Here is a 19,852-nt window from a genome sequence, read left to right as displayed (position 1 = left end):
AAGTTTCAAACAAAGAAAATTAAGATTTTCAACCCTTAGCAGATTAAAACCAAGGAACAATTCATGAAGTTCAAACCTTTACAGGTTCTTGTGTGCTCTAGGTTGAGGTACTTGTGCTCAAAATTTATTTTCGTATGTAAGTGTGTATTTTCCTATGACTTTTTATATGGGAGCTAAACACTAATATCAGACTTGAAACTATCCCACCAATGTTTTAAGTTTTCTATGTATAGCAGTTGAAGAGAAAGGTTATGATAAGAGTACTTACTATTCATAATAGCTAAAATGAATTGGGGTTGTATATCCTACCAAAAAAACCTCAATTATCCTCCTGTAACTCAATACTAACATTATAAATTAATAATTAAGAATATACAGAGACTTGCTAGTTACAACAACAATAAAATTTAGAGAAGGATATTCAAATCTCATCCCCTGGAGCAAAATCCTATTCTGTTGATCTCATAGAGGGCAGCAACATCAGTTGTAGGGAACAGCAAATGTAAAAGAGGGACTGAAGGGGATGTGTTAATTTCATTGATTTTGTCCAAAGCTCTTTTAACTTGGAAAGGTGATGGCACATTGTACCATTGTACATACCAAGAAAGAAGAGTTGAGGCCCTTCTTCCATAATCTTCAGTTGGCCATCTTCCATATTTCATGTACTCAGAAAAATCCTTCTGAAATTCCAGAGATGAACTAAGAATCACCTCCACACGCTTCTGGACTGAACCAAGAAAAGTCGATTGTACGATTCCCTCCTTTGAACTTGTTGATCTTTTACTTAGCAAACTATTATTGTAGGCCAGCGCTATCTGTATGCGAAGAAACAAATACAATAATCCATTAAAGATGGATATCAGGCACAGTAATTACAGGTAATATGCAGCTTAAATGGAAAGGCATAGTGAGTAATTATTGCTCACCTTCAATGCTAAAGCATATATGCAATCAGGAAATCAGTACAAGGCCAAGATCAACAAACATTCATTTAAGGATGTTTTCAAATAGATTTGTGATCTTACAGTCCGGTGTTTGTTCTTTGAAGGAGGAGTAACTATCACCAGATAATTAGGCAATATATTGATTGACCGAGGTTTGCTAAGGTACAATCTCTACATGCCACAATAAAATCTTCTCTGATTTGACTTGTGTCAGATAAGTTCTACAGTATTTCACAAGGATGCAATGATAAACTTGAAGAATGTATTAGGTCTTTACAGTGTTGGAAACATTAATGGCCATGACCAAGGATAGGATCTAAACTGCCACAATAGATCCGTCTTTTTTACCTAGAGATAAATTATATTTCATAAAGAGGAAATATAAAAGTTAAGATGGTATTAGGGCTTTATTTCTTATATTTTTTTTGGATGAGCACGGTGTCCAGGCTAGCTTCCGCGCACCTCCACTAATTCCATTGAATACCTGACAGGCTGTCACCTCCCACCGACAACAAGTACCACGTAACTCTATCCACCAAGGCTAAGACAGATGGGAAGAATCACCTAGTGTTTTTGTCTACGCTGTGATTCAAAGCTGAGACTTCATGGCTGGCAACCACTTCATTGACCACTAAACCTCACGGTTGGGTGCAATGGTATTACGACTTTATGATGTTAAATATGTTAATCATGCATAAATGGTTATCAAGTTCTGGAACCAAATCTAAGCCCACATACTCTATAACTCCAAATATATGAACTTCACGCAACAAATAATTTGTCCTCCTAATCTATACAATAGCATACAATTCCACACGTAACACCTTCACAGAAATCTCAACGATCTACATTCTACCATTATAATACTTTTATGTGCCTAGCAAATAGAAAAAGAATTGGCTCATACAAAAAGTTGAATGCAAATAAAGTTGAAGAAATCTCTCTAATACTGATCATATTAATAAACCATAGTTAGCTCCCTCCAGTTCAACTATATCTGATACATTAACCTCTACTTTAAAAATTATAGAGACCTCCCTAGTTGATTTATGTTGTGGAGAGTGGTGACTTCTCAATTCTCATCACTTGTTTCAAAGAGCATTTGGATGGTCTACAACAGACGTGTATACAAAGAAAGCACGCACCAATGCACTACACAGATAACAAATTTCGAGTCTAAAACAAAACCTCAATCAAGTAAGGAGAAGAAACCCACACACTAAGCCCACAAACTTAATTTTGAATGATCTAAACTCAAAAAAATGAAGATAGCAAGCACACACAACAAGCAGGTAGTTAAAAAGGAATTTTGAATCTGAAACAAGATTACTTTTTAAAAAATTCATAGATTATACCAATAAGTCAGGTAAAAAGCAAAAAGATACCTTCAGACTTGAGATGAAGAGAGTGTCCTGTAAATTGCTGGAATCATTAGTAACCCGATCAACCATGGAACCAATAGTTGTGTATAATGACAGGTAAACCTGCAGATTTTCCAAATGTTAAATGACTACCACCAAATACTAACACAAGCTACCGAACAAAGAGAAAAAGTAACACAACCCTCATAGGAAACAACTATAAAGACCCGTAAGTTTTAAATGTCAATTACGACTAATCACGACCCTAACAGCTTGATTAAGGTATCCCCGAGGTGTAAACTGTAACGACCCTCATGGCGGTTTTGTGTTTTCAGTTGGTTTCCCCTGTTTTGACCATTCCTGTAAGCTGACTTCTTGACTTCTTCATGTTATTTGTGACTTGCAGGAATGGGTAACACGATTCCTGAGGTGATCGGATGAGTTTGGAAGTTTGGTTTTTGGAAAGTTAGACCAAAATCTATGTATCAGGTTGACTAGGTCAAATTCAAATTTTGATATTTCTGTTGGATATGAAAGGTGCTTTTTGACTTCGTAGATTGGATTACGCGGTTTTCGAGGCATTCGGGAACATTTTAGAACCTTGGCTTAAAAAGCATTTCATAAACCTAGAATTGACCATAATCAACATCTGATCAAGACGGGGTGATGTTATTGCTTGAAATTTGGTCTTAGCTTTTGCTTTGATTAAATAAATGATAGGTATTTGTCTCGAATTTCTCCATCAATTTTGGTCGAAGTACCCAAAATTTATTGACCAAATAAGGTACGGATCTCACCCCAACGTTGTGTTGACACGTGTGCAGCACCAAAAGTGAAGAGTCATAACACCTTAGCACAAGCTAAGCATCTCCCTCCATCTTAGCTTTTGATGAGCCCCAATACTCTAGTTGTGGCCAGTGTTTCATGATTTTCCTTTGCATAGCTGGGATGTGCCCCGTGCATGGTATTTATTTTGTACATCATAGAGTTTCCATGACATTATTGTGATTCGTGAGTGGTCTAGACTCTAGACATGTTATGAGGCCCTTGTGACATTTTCATTTTGTAACTATTTTCAAATATTCTATGCCTTGTGAACCATATGTTAGGATCTTCACGATTAGGATGAGGTCGATGAGCTTTATGTTATAGTTCCAAATTTATTAAGCTTTACATGTTGTGATGCATGTATTGCTATGAAAAGGGTAATATGTCCAGATGGTTTTCTCCATGGAAAGTTTAAGGCAGCATCAGGTGTCAATCACCCACACAGCTTGAGTTGGGGTGTAACAACTACTTCAGTATTCAGTATATGACATTCTTTCTGAAACGGATAGAACAAATGTTCAAAGTAAGTTCTTCCATGGTAACTACACAACTGCACGGCTCAAAGACGTAGCATTTACTGTACATCATTTAAGAATCTTTTTAAAGAATTATCAAGGTAAAAAACATTTGTATGATGAATCATCACCTGCAATAGGGCTGGCCTGTCCTTGCTTACACACTCAAATAACACTTGTAAGCAAAATTCTTGGAAGTCAATGTCAGATCTGCAAACGTGCAATACAGGCTTTACTATCAACTCATCATTACAATCAGAAGACAAGAATTTCAGTAGGACATTAAAACACATCTTGGAGGCTAGTCTTTCATTATTTGTCAAGCAAGTTTGAAAGGATTCCACATAATATTTCCACATTCACATCATCAAAAACTAATCTTTCATACAATCTTGCTATACATTCAGTTAGTAACCAGCAAATGAATTAGTAAGTACATGTAAATAGTCCCTGCTTTGCAAATGAATTAGTAAGTAGACGTTACCGCTCAGGGAGTATGTTTTTGCACTAGGGACTTGTGCTTTTTCCCTGGAGCTTACGCCCCAAATTCTAGTGCATACACCATATGGATCTACGCCTTTAATTTGCGCCCAGGAGCATTTTTGGTATCCCCTGCCCCGAGACTCGCCCCTTAACGTCTTTGAAAACACTGGGTGGTTTCGGTTCTAGTAAATGAAAAATCAACTTAATTGGTTTGGTTTCTTTTAGGAGAAAATCGACCCAACAGAACCATGAACACCCTTAGTAGAAGATTAAGAAGCATCTTTTACAGTATTCATGATGTAAAGAAGAACCCATAGTTCTGTCCAAAGTCCAGCCTCCAAAAGTTAGCCTTTTCGCTCTTATCCTGCTCTATAACAGTAAAAATATACAAGCCAGCAAAGCTAGTTTAGACTACATATCCAGCTGCAACACTTCAACAGCCAGGCTGGATCAGGATTAATAACTGTTCGTGGGAATGAGACAGAACAATTTTTTCAATCACAGGTTTCTAGGGTGATTTATTTTGTAACCAAGTCATCTTGGAAAAATTCCTTTCCCCCCTACTTGAATTTTATGTAGCTTTCTTGGTTTTTTAAACATTCATTCTGTTAGATTCAGATCGATTTCTAATTCATGTTTAATGATATTTATTCATTTTTATGTGGGATCCATCTGTATGCGAGGTAACACAGAAGTGTCAGAATTAGGAACTAAGAAGAAGGAAATAAAGAACACAACGAGTACACTCTCAGTCAGGAAAATGACCGCTAGAATATTCACTTGAGAATCAGCAATGAATATATGAGCACTTGCCTGCTATTCCAGTTAGGGTCACAGCAGAGCTGGGCAAACGAAATTAAGCTTGGGTTCGACGAGAAAGTACCGATCAACTGATCTACCATGTCACCATCTTGACAATCTTTACTTGCTGCTGAAGCTCTCAGACGTGTCAAGCCAAACACCTACATAAAAGCAAACATAATATGATGTAACAATTAGATGGGACAAAGAAGAGTTGAATTTTTGTAAATGAGAACTGACCTTGTGCATTGCTCGCGACAGCAGTGACTGACACCCTGCAGGATCATCCACATAGGAACATGCTCCAACCTTTCTCTTGACATAGAGGATACCAGAACTAAGTGCATCACCCTTGTCCCCTGAGCTCCACGGTTTTTCTGTAAAAGAGTCACAGATAATATTGAACAAAATATGTTTTTAGCCCCAATGTACAACTAGATGATGCGAAAACCAATGTCAATGTTACCCTCAGGAATGTGATTGATGACTTGAGACCAGTATCGAGGGCCGCAGACACGAACAGCCTTCAACTATAATGCCAAAAGGGAAAATATTGGCTTAACCTAATGTTTCATGTGTTCAATAATCTTAAAATTACTGCATAATTTGCTAGTATGTTGTAACAGAAGACCAGAACTTACAACAGCACGTTCTGGAAGAATGCACGGGGTAACCTCATAAAAACTCGTTTCTGCATAGTGTTCTGTCTCTCGAACAGTAACTTCTAATGGACAATAGACAGGTAAACCACTGTCAACATCAACTGTCTGAACCCAGCGAGCTTCTGTTGCAAGAACATACAAATGCCGAAAAGCCTGTACTATGCAAATTTAATTAACAAAGTATTTGCTGATAAATCACCGGAAATAAAATGGAAGAAAGCAACTACAAATTATAATGATAGTATGAGATGTTTACATAGAACATTAACCAAAACCAAAGACATCTTATGAGATCAAAGAAAGAAAGAATAATATAGTTGCAAAGAGAGATTCCACAAAAGGGGAAAAGGAAATAGTCCATAACCAGACAATTTGAAACAGGGAAACCAATAAGTTGAATAATTTCAATCTCTGCAAAAATAGTATCAATCAAATCCAGAAAGGTGAGTTTCGAGATAAGTGAACTTCAAATCAGCGCCGATCCACTCAATAATATGTTCAGGTATTGCCAGTATCTAGTTGTTCCATGGGATTTTCCGTATCTGAACTCACCACCTCTCAACAGGCTCTAAGTCACATCACACGTCTTAGAGAGGAGGTACATATACCCTCTCCTTTGCATCACATGATAGCTGGATATGTCAAAAAGAGGTATTATCAGTCTGCCTTTCTTTTTTCCCTCATTTAAATAGCTATGGTGGGTTCAATGATTGTCTCTCTTATTTGAACTGTTCATCCTCTGTAAAATTTACAACACTCCTAAAAGGTACTACTACATTTGGCAGATCTATAGAAATCTCATAAGAAAAGTTGTCTAGCAAGTGTCAACTACTGGACTTCTTCCACTGTTAAGTGACGGCCAGTATTCCCAGTATCTACTCAGTAACCATAATCCCCCTAAAAGTCCATACAGAAAAAAAGTGAAAGGAGAGTGACTTTGAAATCCTTGAGAATTCATCTTCTTCCCATAATTTCCATTCAATCGTTCAAAACCCAGATGCAGAGCAACTAAGAAGGTCTTAAATGTCTAAAAACCAAGGGACAAGGTCATCACAATTCGAAATTGGAGAACTATTGTTGCCCGTCTTCTCTCTTTGCTTTATGAGAATGAAATTAAAGAAAATTAAAACATAAACTCTACAGTATTCTTTTGGATTAACATCAGGTCTTTCACTTTCTTTCCTTATACTTGATTCATGTTTGTGGCCAGGAATAAATATTAATTTTACTCTAATTCTTCTTCTTCTCAAAATCTGAACTGATCTATTCAGAGCTTTCAGGCATGTGGCTCTCCAGTGAGTAGGCCCGAGGCATGCCTAGGGATACGCCAGACATGTTAGAGCATCCGCCCAATGGAACTGCGGCTCCCACATGCACGTAAGAGCGATTTTCCATCGCCTTGCCTCAGAACGCACTCCGAACGTGCCTCCCAACGCCTTTAAAAACACTGCTACAAACTGAGGTCATATTTTCCTCCAGTAAAGTATTTCACTTCTGCTTTTATTTACCTGAAGGTGGCACCGATTGTCATTAGGTCCAGTTGGTAATCGCGGATATAGTGTTGTTAGTAAAGCAGCAATAGAACTCTTGCTAGTCGAGAAAGTCTGCATTCCACCCCCAATAAACAAGAAGCCAATGGCTAAGCTTACCTGAAACAGTTTTCAGAACACTGCATGAGAAAGATGGTCATAGAAGAAACTAAAAGTTGAATCCACATTATCTTCTGCATCTTAATGCAAACAATTTGAACAAACAAGTGCATACAGCAGATTCACCAATGTCATATCATAAGATGCTTGCGAATCTATAATGAAAATGTCCAAGCAATTATTTTTTCTTGTTGAAAGAAAATGGTTTATGGTTAGAGCTGTCAATATGGATTGATGGTCCTTAAAACAGCTAGCCCAACCATCTCTATGTGTGCTTCAGGCCGGGTGCGCCAGCAGTTCATATTTTAAATAATTTTTTAAATCTAGATTCAAATCTAGAAATGCTTAACATGAATATTTATCAGAGAAAATTACATGATGTTGCTATCCCAGTATCAAACTAAAATTAAATTATCCTAATAATACTTATTAAGTATGAATTATCAAATATTTTCAATTGTTATAATGTCCATTACATATGAAATTTTTGTATTGAATTGTTGGTTCAATACAATTTTAGTTGTATATGATGTCTCTTATTGTGATATAGGTCTCAGTAGAAGTTTGATGATTTATAGTGACTTCAAGTAAACATCTGATTGTAGCTTCAGATATGAAATATAATATAATTTTGTATTTGCATTTTACTACTTTGATCATTAGACTTTACAATATGAATATATGGTGGGTTATATAAACTTTGCGTTTGACTCATTTCTTGTGATTGTTAGCAGTCTACTTCATTTTATTTATCTATTTTAAATTAAATATTTTTTATTTGGCCCATGGGCTGGCCCAATCCAACCACGCTCAACCCACACAGACTTACTTGGCCTTGGGTAAAAAGCCGAATTCTTACATGGACTACAAATTTGTAGCCAATCCTATCAAATCACAGGCTGGTTTGGGCCAACTCAGCTGGCTAAGTCCATACTGACAGCTCTATTTATGGTATCTTTCCTTTTCTTTTCAAGGAAAATTTGATGAGTAATCCACATTATTTTGTTGGTGGAGCACAAACATTTCTCTAATCCACAGTGGAACTTAGTTAGCAACCAGTGGAATAAACAGGTGATTCAAGAACTCGTTGTAAAATGACAATTCACTTACAGCCATCTGATTACCGAAGCTCAAGTGCCCATCTGCTGAATTTCGACCACGCAAATATTTTAACAACTTGAATGTTTGTAGGTGTCCAGACCCTGCCATGACCTGCACAAGTAGAATTTCTGAACGAATCCTAACCATAAATTTAAACAATTTGTGCTTGTGCAGATATATACTTACCACACATAGAGAGAGAACAATTAGGTGAAGACATGTCTCCAGTGAGCCACGATCAATATATCTAGACAGTCCTTTTGGAAATGCCACACTTGAGACAGATACAGGTTTTATCTGCAGGAGTAGAAGTAAATTGTTACAGCATTATAAATATAAATCGGCACAACAAGGTGAAGAACAGACCTCATTAAGGAAGTATAGTGCATATTTGTAGAGCAGCTCTTGTAAATTGCCATCCCTACTACCAGCATATCTTAACCCTGCCAAATTTATAGCTTGCAAGTCAAGAATAACAAGAAATAAACATCCAACAGATCTGATGTTCAAAAGCTCCAACCCCACCATCCTATGTAGTTCACTAAACGAACAAAGTGACATTATTTAGTTTCATAGTACAAAGTATTTCAGGTACGCAACACTAAACATATCTTCTTTTACTTCCAATTTACATTAGCTGTCAAAGCATCTATAGTTGGTATGTATTGAAACACTATTGTATTGCAAAAGAGCTTTTGACCATATCCACCAACTTCTGAAAGATCCATTACTATAGAAGTTATATTCTCCAACTTTCAGGAATATTCATATCTCTGCCTGCTTTAGTTCATAAACTATAAGAGTAAAATTGTTTAAACTCTAATGCAGATGCTAAGCTGGAGGTCCATTTCTTAACACAATTCAAATTGGGACCGAGCTACTTTCCACTCATCAGTTATTAACATTATCTTTTATATCTCTAAAACCTGATCTGCCCTCCAAAATGAAACTCAATGCAATCTTCCTTAGCAGTGATTTATGTGAACTGGTAGAAGACAGTATTGAATCCGTCGTTGGTACTGCATTTGAATTCTCAAATTCTACTGATTCCATTGTTGGTACTACATTTAAATTCACAATTCAAAACCAGTTAAAGCATATTGTTATGTATATAAGGGAAACTGTTGGATATCAAAATTTCATGTCTGGCATAAAATGGAAGATAGTATTGCATAGCAACTTAGCTAGAAGCTAGAGTCAACAGACGAGGCAATAGCTGTCAATTAGAACTTAGGCTTACCAAGAGAAATGCAGGCTCCAACCACTATGTGAACATATGCTTGAACAAATGCATCAGAATTCATCTCATCTGTGTCACTCATGGTATCACCGAGGCCTTTAACACCATTTTGAATAACCTCCGGAATTTGAGATTGAATCCATTCTTCAGATGCATGAACTCTAGAAGAAATTAAACCATAGTTAGACCTGAGAAGCAACTTATAAATGTTATTGCTGATTAGAAAGTGTTAGGAGCATGTTTTACCTGCTCCACATTATCATATTCCGAGCAATGACACGGAGCATTATAAAATCAGGTCGAACATAGTGTAAATCAAAATGTGTCTGCGGGACAGATAACCTAGAATAGACCAACTCTGACTCTGTCTGCAATAGATTAAGAGCAAAATTAATGATTAGAAGTAAGTTGTATGGGAGGTTATCTCTAAGGAAAGAGTAATATTATGTCTAAAATTACCTTCAAAAACATAAGAGCAAGGGCAATGGTGGCTCCAGGTGCAGTAACATCAACATTAACTGCAGTACCGTCCATTATCTGCAAGTGAAATGGTACAGTTTTGGATGATTGGTACCTATCTCTAAATCAGATAAGAATAGCAGTAATATAATATCTGTGGAGTGACAAGACGACCTGACCTGCCCCGCACTCCGATTGAGTTCATCAATAGATGGAACAAAAAGATGGGACCTCTCCTGAAATTATTCAAAGAAATTGAGAACATCACTTTAGTCAAAAACCATAAGTTTGGAATCTTATCGCATAAAACAGGAGACAAATTCTGCAAGCATATACGTTTTGAGGCTCCTTGCCGCCAATGTACAGGAATAACCGATCAACCAAAGCGTCCACAAAGCCAGGAGCATCTTCTCCACGACCTTCAGTTTTTTTTGTGTTTTTTTTGAAATAGGTAAGTTTATAAAAATACGACCTTTAGTTTTTTTAAAGAAAAATACTTAGAAACAGATATTAGCCATAATAATGCATGTGCACTTTCAATCATACCCAAGGCAACCAATCCCAGTGAGAACCCAGCTGCAACTGCATATCCCTCCCTTTCAAGTACATTATCTCCTCCACTTCTACGGCCTATTTCACCCTGCAAACTGGTTATCAGTGATTGAATTCATGAAAAGCATGCATAAAACTTGGATCAACACTAATTCACAATTTTGGTCAAACACTAAATCATCGCTTCTTGCATGCAAGCAAGATCAGTATGGAGTATGCACTAGTGCTAGCAAATGGACGGGTAAAAAAAATGTAGGGATCAAATTTGGGTTGAATGGACAGATAATATGGGTACTTCTATCCATGGTTTTACAACATCAAAATTCTGAGTGCCTCTCTTTCAAAGTATGATGAATATAAAAATATTTGAGCGTTATAACATGGATAATTATTCCAGAAGCAGTAAACTAGGATTTACAACTATTTTCTCAGTCCAATGAAACAAAATCAACTTATTAAAGGTTAAATCATGAACTTTAGGATTGATCTCAGAAATTGAAATGTTGATATTTTCTTCAGTCAGATCTATCTGTTTCTCTGTCATTCCTTCTGGTTCTACATGTAACCATTTCTCAGGTCCCTTTACACTTTAGAAAAGTAAAAAAAAAAAAAGACAAAAGAGGAAAGAACACATGGAGGCAGCATCTACAAGGGTGTACAGTGGGTTATATGGATAATAATAAAATGCAGCTCACTTTCGTGGCTTGCGGTATCTCTCAGAGTCTTCTTCACATCTTTAGTCCTCGTGATTCGTAATTTGATCAGCCAGTACTCAATTTTAAAGAGTGGTAATATGATTGATCCATATTTAACCCGCTCTTCAAAAATCAGTTAACCGACCCATTTTAACTGGTCAGATCGGATGGAGACTCTAATATCTTGTCCATTTTGCTAGCACTACTATCTATAATCACTTAGGGATCATTTGGTAGGATATATTAGAGAAAACAATACATGTATTACTCATGGTATTATTTATACCTTAGTTTAGTAGAACATTTAGCCTATTAGTTGTACACCCTATTCAGTATTATAGGGTGTATAACTAAGCAAATCATGGTATCAACTATACAAGAATTACCAATATATGGATAAGCATGGTTAAATACAGAACTGCCCTTAATACACCAAACTAAACAGTGGATAAGAAAGTATCAGTATAACTTATCCCAGTATTACTAATACATCCTACTCAATAGTATTCTTATTCACTCTACCAAATGACCCCTTAATCATTTCACTTCAATGCCAGCACAATTAAGTAGATACAAACAAATCTGATATTTCCCTGCACCAACTCCCAGAGGAATAAATTTATTTTAGATGAATTGTCCCACTACTCCAGTTAGCTTTCAATAGCCACCGCTCATAACTATGATTGAGAATGACAAAAGTCATATATTCAAACAAGGGGAACACTTCTATCCTGGCATATCGAAACAACTACCCAATAATACATAGTGACTAATCAACACTTGATCAACAGATGATCCAAGAGAATTTCAGAAGACTATAAACCTCCAAGATTTAGAGAAAGTACCAGAAGAATTTGCATTGTTTGGGGATGTGCAGATCCCTCATACAGGAGCCCAACAGAAAGGAGAGCTGCTGACTGAAAAAATAATCCATAGCAAGAACAATCATTTTCAAGACAAAGATACTTCATTAAAGAGGAAGGTTAGTTACCAAAAGAAACAGTAAAGCAAACATCACTGTAACCCAAGTACATGGAGGAGGGAAACACTGACCTTCAGTTCTTCTAAAGGACAAATAGTTGGAAAGACATATCAGAACAGAAACATATCATGATATCAGCGTAAATATCATGGAAGATTTTAACATATCTTCAGCCCCTGATTTGCTAGGAAAGCATGTTGATATTGCAAGAAAAGTTGAGGGGTCAAAGAGGAAAGTCAGTGCAGCACTTCGTCAAACAAGTCTAGTATTGATAAGATTGATTATAGGAAATCTTAATTCTAATTAATTTGTTGTAATTACTATAATTGATTTCCTTTAGTAGATTGGTTATCGGACATTTTGTATAAATACCCTTGCTCATGGGATGTAAACTCATATGAAGTAGAAACAAATCTGTTCTTATGGGAAATCTTAATTCTAATTAATTTGTTGTAATTACTGTAATTGATTTCCTTTAGTAGATTGGTTATCGGACATTTTGTATAAATACCCTTGCTCATGGGATGTAAACTCATATGAAATAGAAACAAATCTGTTCTTTCTCAAATTCTACACCTATACTGAATTCTTTAATAGCACAGAAGAAACTAACCAATATGAACTGACAAACCCGCAGAGAATCCCGATTTTCTACGAGAATTTAACCATTTACCGATTCACAATGTATACTGCAATTACCTGCAACAGGGTTGGCAATTCCAATTCCGGGAAGGAAGACGGATGACGGGATGGTATATGAACATAGAGAGACTGCACGGAGATCACAAATAAATTCTTGATTCATTAGAAGCAACAGGAGAAAAGCACATCTAATGACAAATCAGTAAACTACAACTAGAACAGATTACTAAGTCAATAATGCAGATAATGCACCCAACAAGAAAGGGACGTTTGAATACTAGAGCTGATTGCTAAGTAGATAATATCATTCAGTAACTGACGGGCAGATTTGGAGTGCTCAAACTGAAAAATGTGTTGAGATACAAGAATCAAAGCTACACTATGTCACTAACTCAGTTTAGCAACTACAGTTCTGCAATTTTATATCTGCAGATATTATGAGGCACTGTACTTGTTAAACTATTAAGAGTCACCTCCTATGCTTCCCAAAAAAAAAAAAACAATCAGGCAGCAGAACAAGAAATGAAGTGTAAGGAAGATTGTCCGGAATATCTCAGAAATAATAAGGCCAGGGTCAAAGCAAGCTGAAAGTTAATAGGGGCTTTAAGATCTGCTGATAAGATCAAGACCTTCATGCAGTACTTCTGTTAACTTCATTAGCACAGGTACTTCCACGAGACTTTTATCAGCTACAACCGTCTATTTTATCCCCTCCCACCACAAACCAAACAAAAAAAGATTAAAAGAACAGCAATCAGACATGCATACCTATGCTGACAATTCCCATATAGTACTATGGTGTAGTTTACAAGAACACTACATTTAACTATATAATAAGTGGGAGCCTTTTGGACGACCAAGGATAATATCATACTTTTGGTCCATTTATCAAGCCCACGATAACCAGAAAGAGAATAAGTACTCTTCGTTACCGCAGTTATACTCACAGAAGGGGAGAAAAGAAAGACAAGAATGGAATAGGCAATGGAGAAAATGAGAAGATATCCTTACCTTTGAGATTGCTGGCTGCATAGTTCCCCTGTATGATGCTGCAAGGCCAAGCATCAATCCAACAGTTGTACTTTCATGTTCCTACAAGGTAGGATATCACCAAATGCACAAAATAAGAATGTGTCTCATAGATTATAATTTGTTAATTTTACTATATATGCTAACCCAAATCTCAAACTAATAATTGTAATACACTCGACAAGGATTTTGAAACCTGAGTATAGTCACTCAAACAAACATGACACAGGGTTGATGCCACATCTTTCATTTTACCAAGTGGACAACTTCAACTATGTATGCTGTGATTATCCTTCCGACCTTTATGATCGTCCAAATAAATTCTACTTAGCATAATTGCATAGAATTTAAGCTTCAATGCAAGTCGACAGTATCTAACAATTACTTTAGTAACTTTAGAAGCATTAATCTTTTCTCCTTTTCTCCATAAGGCGGAGAAAATCATATTTGACATTGCATGCAGTATAAATAGAAGAATGATAAATAAAATGTGTTGAATCAGAAAAAGAAAAGGTTATTGTAATGCAAGTAAGGAGGGGAAAGCACTGCATAAAACTAGATTGGTCCGGAAAGAAATAAACAACCTGAGAATAATATTGATATATATCTGTTATAGTTAAGACGCGAAGATGTCCATGTAATCCTAAAGCAAGTAGTAGTCCAGCATGAACTACACTGGGCTCTTCAGGTTTGTTATACAATATCCATGTTCTTGACATCTTTCCCTGCGTAAGCACATGACAATGCATCAAAACGTGAGGAAGTAGCATCAAGTAAGAATGGAACTTAGAGAAGCATCTAAACAAACAATGGATAATAACAGTTGGATAAAGCCGCATGCAAATAGACAAAACTGAACCTGAGGTGGAGCAAGCCTTAATCCAGCAGCAACTGCATTGTGAAACTCGGGCCAAGATTTGAGTTCTTGAACATTCCTAACATTTGGATCTAAGTTAACCTAAACAAGAACAAGAGGCAAGACTTACACAAATAAACTTTACAAACACACAATTGTTGCAAGGCAATCATAGGCCTGGGGAGAGGAACTGCATTGTGAAACTCGGGCCAAGATTTGAGTTCTTGAACATTCCTAACATTTGGATCTACGTTAACCTAAACAAGAACAAGAGGCAAGACTTGCACAAATAAACTTTACAAACACACAATTGTTGCAAGGCAATCATAGGCCTGGGGAGAGGGGCATATGGGTGGTTAGGATACTGCTCACAAGTGCCTAAAGAAAGCCAACAAATATAATAAGGCTGAAGCCTGAAACATGGGCAATGCCAGAGAAATGCGTACCACATTAGTTTGGAAAAAAACTACTGAACATCATAAAAAGGAACAACCTTCAAGGATAAAAAGTAAACACCAAAATCATGTGTCCATCTACATTTAGTAGTAAAACATCAACCTGGCTCCAATCAATTATGTGAAGACCAAACTGCTAATAAAATAAAATATATGCATAGATGGAAATTGATGTACACTGGAATTTGTCCAGACGTACTGTTGCATTTTGCTGCGCAGGCAGACGACCTGCCAAGATAAGCTTGGGAACTGTGAGTGCCTGCAGATGTTAAAACAACTTCCTTAAACACAAGGACTAACTTCTATATTGTCAATTAAAAAATATGCTGATCTATTCCACTTGTAGAAGAAAGTGAAGGATGGTACCTCCGTTAAGAGAGTGCAGGTTGTAGCAAGTGTAAATGCACCACGGCCAAAGGGAAGGGCCGTAGTCCTTTGAGCAAGCTGCCATAATTGAGCCTAAGGAAAAGAAAAAAAGAGAATTAATGTGACAGACAAACGCTTGCAGATGTATGTGAGGTGTAAAGGATACAGTGATACATAGTCATCAATGTTACAGACTTACAGTAACAATGTAGTGTCTCTCTGGTTAATCTAGGGGTGGCAATTTCAGTCCATATAGGTAAAATGAAACCATTTTGCCCATATTAAATTAAATGGATCACTCATATTTTCTTTCTTTTTCTTAAATGGGTTAATATGATCTTCAACATATTTAAGCTCATACAAATATGGACAAAATGGGTTATAACATGAGAGTCCATATTCAGCCCATATAAGTGTTTGAAACAGTTTGTTTGTTTTAAAAATCAAAAAAAACTTAGGGGTCAGTTGAGGGGGGAGGGGGGGGTTTCTTTTTGAAAAAATAGATTTTTTTTGTTTTTCTAGAGAGTTGGTGGAAGGTTTGGGGGGGGGGGGGGGGGATCCATATTTGCCATATTATATTTGGATGAATTGTAATCCAAACCATTTTTTCTCAATCCAGATTCAACCCATCCAAATCCGATCCAATCCAACCACTTGTCACCCCTAGGTTAATCTATTCAAGTTTTTTCTTTTTATCTTTCTACATTTGTCTTTACTACAGGCAAGTCAGCTGCAGTTCAAAGTTTTTATTTCCTATTTAAGATGCATTTAGAGCTGCAATAAGAAGTGTTAACCGCAAAAAAAATTAGGGTGCAGTTTTCATGTTCTTTAAAATGTCACCAACCCAAGGAGAGCATTGCACCAAAATGCGGCTTAGCATTGCCTTTACTTGTTTGCCTTTTTTTTTCCCAAATCAGTTAGCTGGCTTTCCAACACCTACCAAATCAATGTGTGCCCTAATATAAATTTTGTTCAAAGAACACATATATAGTATTAAATCGGTAATTTAATAAGCAATGAACAGGATATGGAAATGTAAGTGACAAGGTCAAGAGGTGAACAGTGGTTGAAAACCAACAAGCGGATCAGAACAAGAGGCACATGTTGACAATTTTAAGGAAAAACAATTATCATTACATAGCATTGGGGAAAACAGGTAGCGTTGTCTTTAGTTCTGGAAATAACATGTAGCACATACCAAATTATTGAAACAGTATACCTGTTGGAGGTCCTGATCTGATGCACTTGGATTAACAGGTGTTTGAATAACAACAGGCCTAGCAGAGCATAGAAGACGTCTAACCTATAAATCAAAAGCATTGTTTAATGATATTAAAAAAGATAAACAACACAAGTGCAGCACTTGACTGTGCTAGGAACTTTGTGATGAATCCATCGATCAGGTATGCTCGAGAAACAAATTTAATGGTCTAATAAATCATTGACTGGACTGTATCATCATTTACATACTATGGTTTTCACAACAGAATTGACAAGCTAGTGATTAATAAGGAGATCAGTGTAGATAAGGAAGAAATCAAAGCAAGGTTTTATCAAGTATGGTATACAGAGGATCAGCAGTGGAGGCGTAAAGCTAGCTTTGAAAATCTTAATAGCATTACTCAAGCAGAGAAGAGCGGTCTGCAGAGAACTTTTGAAGAAGAGGTAAGAACAGCCATCAACTCTTGTACACCAGACAAGAGTTTCGGATATGATGGTTACACAACGGCGTTTTATTAAACTGCATGGAATTACATCAAGGATGACATTATGGGAGCTCTCAACCATTTCAACCAGCAATGCCACATGGTCAAGTCCAGCAATGCTTCTTTGATAGCCCTTTTCCCAAAGAAGGGAATCTTGCATCTCAGAGACTTCAGGCCTATATCGCTCATAGGGAGTGTACAAAATTTTGACCAAAGTCTGGCAGAGAGGCTTAAAACAGTGGTCTAGAAGCTGGTGTGAGGGGAACGAAATGTCTTTATTGAAAAAAAGACGGATCATTGACCTTTCATTGATTGCAAATGAGATTTTTTTTTTTGAAACTGGTAATGTTGTATTCCTCAACATTAAGGTATGCTGGAGACCTCCAAAAAGGCAGTAACAAGCTAAAACAAGAGACTAATGACAGTAATCCTAAAAGATCTACTAATTGTTCAGCATTTTCTATACAATGTTCTTTACAACAAAAATAGAAAGTTTCAACGCAGTTCCCTTTGATTTTCTGAATGTTGTTGAATCTATCTTCAAAGTTTCTTCCATTCCTCTCCCTCCAGATAGTCCACCAGATACAGTGTGGGATTATTCTCTACCACTTCTTCTGTGTCTTGCTTCCCCCTTTCCTATTCCAGCAACTTAATAAGTCTGTTGTGTGCTCTGGCATTGACCATTTTGTCTCTGTTAAACTGAGGAGCATAGTCCAAAGCTGAGATATGACTTCACAATGGAGGAACAGATGATTATTTGTCTCTCTAGCGTCACTACACAACATGCATCTGGACACAATTGGCAATCCCTTTTTCTGCAGGATCTCATGAGTTAGGCTAGCTTTCCTGATTACTAACCAAGCAAAGCACTTGACTTTAGTAGGAGCCATATTTTCCCATACATGCTTCCAAGGACCTATTTGTTCTCAGTCACCCAGGATACCTCTTTCTTATAAATTCTACCTACAGAGAACTTGCCATCCTTATCATGTTTTCATCTAGAAGTGTCATCCTCTACAGTAGTGCCTTTGAAACCATCAATCATCTGCAATAGCTCCACAAACCTGCCTACTTCCCAGTCATTAAGATGCCTCCTGAAGAAGAAGTTCCATCCCTGTGGGGACCAGCTATCAGCCACTGTAACCTCAAGGTTAGTGCATATCCAGGTGACTTTGATACCATGTGAAATTAGGTCGTAGACCTAACTTACACCCCAAAAGTTAGCTCATAGGGAGGAGGATTGCTCAAGCCTTACAAGGAGTCCACCCATCTCATTAATCACCGATGTGGGACTTTTGTCATTCTTTAACATCTAGTAACATTAAAATCCCCACATACGACCCAAGGCCCATCACACTGACTTCTAATAGCAGATAATTCCAGCAAAGATTCCTCTTTTCGATTCTTTCATACTCAGCGTGAACCGCACTCAAATACCAAGTGAGGTCTTGGTTAATGCTAAGAAATCATTTGGTCACCGCTGTCAACTAATTCACCCAACCAATTCCTTTTATCCCATAACACTACGTTCATGGTAGATTGACAACACAAAGGCCTGGGATTTTGTGTAAACTGGATGTCGAGAAATCTTTTGACAAATTTAGCAGGTCCAATATATTAGAAATGCAAAAGCAAATGGAATTTGGAGACCGGTGGATTAAATGGATCAAATACAATCTCTCAACAATAAAGTACTCCATTCTAGTGAATAGGGGACCATCTTGGCTTTTTCTCTCCATGGAAAGGAACAAGGCAAAGGGGACCCTCTTTCCCCTTTTTATTCATTATAGCCATGGAGGGTTTGAGCAAGATGCTGGACAATGCCAGAACTAACCACTGAATTGAACGTTTAATGGTGGAAAGCAAACCAAATCACTCTATCTCAGTTCCTCACTTCCTATATGCAAATGGCACCCTAATATTTTGTGGGGCTGAGACACTTCAAGTCCTATATCTCAATCTCACACTCATGCTATTTGAAGCCATTTCAGGGCTTCATATAAACAAGATGAAAAGCAAGATATACAATGTCACTGAAGTTCCAAACTAGTTTGATCTGTTAAAGATTTTGGGGTGCGACACGGTTCTTTCCCTTTCACTTACTTAGGTCTCCCCTTGGTTGCAAGTTACAAAGCAACAGAGGTATGGAGTGGAGTGATGGAAAAGGTGGAAAAGAAGATTGGCAAACTGGCAAATGCAGCATTTGTCAATGGATGGTAGGTTGGCTTTAATCAACGGTGTCTTGGACGGTATACCCACTTACACCATGTCCCTCATACCAATGCCATGTAAGGTGAGGGATCTGCTGGAAGGTCTAAGGAGGACATTTCTTTGGAAAGGAAACAGTGAAGGGCACACAATTCATTTGCGATATGGGCAAAGGTCTTATTGCCAAAGGAACAAAGAGGGTTAACTGTCAGAGATCCTAGCAAGCACAAAAATAGATTTAAAGTGGTGGTTTCTGGAAATGGAGAATCAAACCTTTGGAAAGAAGTGGGCCATGCTAAATATGACAATTAGATCATT

At 37.1% G+C, this 19,852-nt stretch overlaps 1 protein-coding gene across 3 annotated transcripts in view; it reads right to left on the bottom strand.

Moving 5' to 3' along the window:
• Nucleotides 1-249: 249 nt before the first annotated feature.
• LOC101245767 (anaphase-promoting complex subunit 1) overlaps nucleotides 250-19,852 on the bottom strand; it is a 34,310-nt gene continuing 14,707 nt past the window's right edge. For 2 of the 3 annotated variants that reach the window (XM_069299154.1, XM_069299155.1), the window contains exons 13-36: nucleotides 16,840-16,923; nucleotides 15,621-15,713; nucleotides 15,454-15,513; nucleotides 14,803-14,901; nucleotides 14,528-14,668; nucleotides 13,926-14,006; nucleotides 12,972-13,043; nucleotides 12,136-12,207; nucleotides 10,590-10,683; nucleotides 10,380-10,462; nucleotides 10,223-10,279; nucleotides 10,044-10,121; nucleotides 9,831-9,952; nucleotides 9,585-9,745; nucleotides 8,711-8,787; nucleotides 8,354-8,641; nucleotides 7,103-7,243; nucleotides 5,574-5,747; nucleotides 5,399-5,462; nucleotides 5,173-5,309; nucleotides 4,945-5,093; nucleotides 3,780-3,858; nucleotides 2,330-2,428; nucleotides 250-815 (exon numbers count right to left, since the gene is read on the bottom strand). In XM_069299154.1, the coding sequence (XP_069155255.1) occupies nucleotides 429-815; nucleotides 2,330-2,428; nucleotides 3,780-3,858; nucleotides 4,945-5,093; nucleotides 5,173-5,309; nucleotides 5,399-5,462; nucleotides 5,574-5,747; nucleotides 7,103-7,243; nucleotides 8,354-8,641; nucleotides 8,711-8,787; nucleotides 9,585-9,745; nucleotides 9,831-9,952; nucleotides 10,044-10,121; nucleotides 10,223-10,279; nucleotides 10,380-10,462; nucleotides 10,590-10,683; nucleotides 12,136-12,207; nucleotides 12,972-13,043; nucleotides 13,926-14,006; nucleotides 14,528-14,668; nucleotides 14,803-14,901; nucleotides 15,454-15,513; nucleotides 15,621-15,713; nucleotides 16,840-16,923 (2,892 nt within the window). In that variant the 3' untranslated portion in view covers nucleotides 250-428. The remainder of the gene's footprint in view (nucleotides 816-2,329; nucleotides 2,429-3,779; nucleotides 3,859-4,944; nucleotides 5,094-5,172; nucleotides 5,310-5,398; nucleotides 5,463-5,573; nucleotides 5,748-7,102; nucleotides 7,244-8,353; nucleotides 8,642-8,710; nucleotides 8,788-9,584; nucleotides 9,746-9,830; nucleotides 9,953-10,043; nucleotides 10,122-10,222; nucleotides 10,280-10,379; nucleotides 10,463-10,589; nucleotides 10,684-12,135; nucleotides 12,208-12,971; nucleotides 13,044-13,925; nucleotides 14,007-14,527; nucleotides 14,669-14,802; nucleotides 14,902-15,453; nucleotides 15,514-15,620; nucleotides 15,714-16,839; nucleotides 16,924-19,852) is intronic. The other variant, XM_010323798.3, reaches the window with a different exon arrangement.

This window comes from Solanum lycopersicum, chromosome 6, assembly GCF_036512215.1.
Source record: "Solanum lycopersicum chromosome 6, SLM_r2.1".
NCBI classification, from domain to species: Eukaryota; Viridiplantae; Streptophyta; class Magnoliopsida; order Solanales; family Solanaceae; genus Solanum; species Solanum lycopersicum.
Note: the sequence above shows the minus strand (reverse complement) of the source record. Positions and strands in the feature narration are given on the sequence as shown.